The 2,884-nt window shown below is 72.4% G+C and overlaps 1 protein-coding gene across 1 annotated transcript in view; it reads left to right on the top strand.

The window, feature by feature from the left end:
* The window catches only part of CHLNCDRAFT_134313 (hypothetical protein), a gene marked incomplete at both ends in the record, with an annotated part of 9,038 nt that overhangs the window by 4,315 nt on the left and 1,839 nt on the right, over positions 1–2,884 (top strand). The window contains 7 exons of the mRNA XM_005847365.1: positions 76–816; positions 1,078–1,203; positions 1,330–1,479; positions 1,844–1,916; positions 2,166–2,295; positions 2,548–2,608; positions 2,779–2,861. Coding sequence (XP_005847427.1) covers positions 76–816; positions 1,078–1,203; positions 1,330–1,479; positions 1,844–1,916; positions 2,166–2,295; positions 2,548–2,608; positions 2,779–2,861 — 1,364 coding nt within the window. The remainder of the gene's footprint in view (positions 1–75; positions 817–1,077; positions 1,204–1,329; positions 1,480–1,843; positions 1,917–2,165; positions 2,296–2,547; positions 2,609–2,778; positions 2,862–2,884) is intronic.

Here is a 2,884-nt window from a genome sequence, read left to right as displayed (position 1 = left end):
ATGCTGGACCGCATGTTTGGCGCGGCGGGCGGGGAGGAGGCAGGATGGCGCCAGGCGTGCGGCGCGCTGCGCGAGGAGGAGCGGCGCGTGCTGGAGGCGGCAGCTGTTGACCTGGAGGAGTACCGGCGGCAGATACTGCACCGCGGCGCCGCCGCCTCCGTGGCGGCCGACGTGGCGCTGGCGGGGGGCTGGCTGGGCCCCGCTGCGGGCGGCGACGAGGTGGAGGAGGGGGAGGTGGAGGAGGGGGAGGCAAGCGGGAGTGATGAGGAGGACGAGGGGGATGCTTCGGAGGCGGCGGCGGCGGCCGCGGCGGCCGCTGGTGGTCCAGCAGGCGACGGGCACGGGCCTGCGCTGCAGGCGGCTGTGGCCGCGCACGGCGGGCATTACCTGCGCTCGTGCGACGGCGCGGCGGCGGCGGCAGCGCCAGGAGCAGCGCCGGCGGCGGCGCCTCACTGGTTCTGGGAGCAGCAGCAGGCGGAGGCGCAGGCGCAGCAGCAGCAGGCGTGGCAGCAGCAGCAGCAGGGGTGGCCGCCGCCGCCGCAGCAGTCGGGCGGCGACGGCGGCAACCCGCTGATGCAGCAGCTGCTGCAGCGGGCGGTGCAGCCTCTGGTGGAGCAGGGGGCGGGCCTCCCGCAGCAGCACCAGGAGCAGTGGCAGCAGCAGCAGCAGTGGCAGCAGCAGCAGCAGATGCAGCAGCAGCAGGAGCAGTGGCAGCAGCAGCAGCAGGAGCAGCAGCAGCAGCAGGGTAGCGCCCTGTCGCCATTGCATCACGAGGTGGCGGCGTTTGCGGCCCGCGCCACGCCCACCCCCACAGAGGTGCGCCCGCCTGCCGGGGGGGCCTCGGCGCGCCTGCTGGGCTGCGCATGCGGGGGTAGTGTGTATGGTGCTGCTAGTGGATGGATGTGTGTGCGGGAGGCCTCGGGTGGAGGGCAGGCGGATGATGGCGTGGCTCAGTTGCAGCCAGCCGTGGCCCTGTGGCCAGCTCCTGCCAGCCCAGGTGGCCTTCTTCCTTAACCTTCTTCCTTAACCTCCCCTCCCCGCCCCCCGCGCGTTCCCTGCCCCGCCATCCCCCTGTAGGTGGCAGCCGTGCAGCAGGCGGTGCTGGCGGTCAGCGAGGCGGCACGCAGCCTGTGGCCGCAGTCGCGCACCGCGCTGTTTGGATCGCAGGCAAGCAGCGGGGGCCCGCGGCGCCTGCTTGCCTCTGTGGCCAGCCGCTGGCCGCACGCCGAGCCCGACACCTCTCCCCTGCTGCCTGCCTGCGCCGGCTTGCCTGTGCTGCCCTCACCCATTCGTGCCTGCCTGCCCCCACCTGCCCTGCCCCCCTCGCAGGCCACGGGGCTCGCGCTCCCCGGCTCCGACCTGGACATTGTGGTGTTGGGGGTGGGGCCGCCGCTGGCGCGCGCGGGCACCGGCTTCGCGCCCGTGCAGCGCAAGCAGCTGGGGGAGCTGCTGGAGGATTTGCTGGACACCCTGCTGCAGGTGGGCGGCGTGTGGTGGTGTGTGGCGGCGTGTGGTGGTGGTGTGTGGCGGCGGTGGTGTGTGGTGGTGTGTGGTGGTGGAGTGTGGCGGCTGTGGTGGAGGTGTGGTGGTGGTGTGTGGCGGTGGTGGTGGTGGGGATGGTGGTGCTGGTGGTGGCGTGCTGTGGTGGGGCGTGTGTGTGTGCGCATGTGTGTGGCGGGCGGGTGGCTGGTAATGTGTGTGCCTTGGTGCGCACAGCTGGGTTGGTTGGCTGTTTGGCTGCCCTGGTGCCGCCTCGCCTGCCTGCCTGCCCCGCCCCGCCAGCCTGCCGTGCTCGCCCTGTGACCCACCCCCCCGCTCCCACCCCGTGCCCGCCGTGCCGCAGCGCCGCCTGCTGACCGGGAAGGCTCAGATCATCGAGGCTCGCGTGCCCATCATCAAGTGCCGGCTAGACGTGGGTGAGTGGCGGGTGGGCCTGGGCCTGGGTTGGGGAACTTGCGCGTGAAGGGCAGGCAAGGGCAGAGGGAGGGCGGGCGGCGGCACATGGATGCCGCGGCGCCGGGTGCTTGCGCCGCAGCACCCGGCGCCCTGCCCCCCCCTTTCCACCCCTTGCCCGGCTGCTGGGCTTGCCCCTGCCAGTCCATACCCTCACCTGCCACTCCCCCACCTGCTCGCATCTTTCCCCTGTTCCCTCCATCCTCCTGCAGGCGGTGGGCTGGCAGCTGACGTCAGCCTGGGCGCTGAGAACGGCGCCCAGGCCGTCGACTTTGTGCGGCGGCAGGTGCTGGTGGTGCCGCCGCTGCGCCCGCTCTGCCTCGCCGTCAAGGCCTTCCTCAGGTGCGGCCCGCGGCCCCGCGGCTGCGTGCGGCAGAGGCTGGGGGGCGGCTGGCTGCAGCCGCGCCGCTGCGCATCTATGCAGCACCGAATGGGCAGGCTGGCGCCGCGCATGGCGCGTGCTCCTCGGCACCACGCACGCTTGCTTGCTTCGTGCCATGCATGTGCCCCGTTGTGCCCTGCTGTGCTGCACCCTGCCGTGCTGTGCCCCACGCTGTGCCGTGATGTGCCACGCTGTGCCGTGCCGTGCCGCAGGCAGCGCGGCTCCAACGAGGTCTTCACCGGCGGCCTCTCCAGCTACTCCGTGTTCAACATGGTGGGTGGCTGCATGCAGGCTGTGTGCGTGTGTGTGTAGGTTGTTTGCATGTAAAGCTGTGTGTGTTGTGCGTTTGGGCAAGGCTGAGCTGCACGGCGCCCTCGCTGCAACAAGCTGCCCCGCATGGCGCTCTCATCTGCTGACTGCCACACACCACCTCCCTCCCTCAGGTCATGGCGCACCTGCAGCTGGAGGGATACCACCCAGACACCTCGCCCCCCGCCGCGGCCGCGCAGCAGCAGCACGCGCCGTCGTGCAGCGGCGGGCGCGGCCGCG

The sequence above is a fragment of the Chlorella variabilis genome (genome assembly GCF_000147415.1).
Source record: "Chlorella variabilis unplaced genomic scaffold CHLNCscaffold_11, whole genome shotgun sequence".
NCBI classification, from domain to species: Eukaryota; Viridiplantae; Chlorophyta; class Trebouxiophyceae; order Chlorellales; family Chlorellaceae; genus Chlorella; species Chlorella variabilis.
Note: the sequence above shows the minus strand (reverse complement) of the source record. Positions and strands in the feature narration are given on the sequence as shown.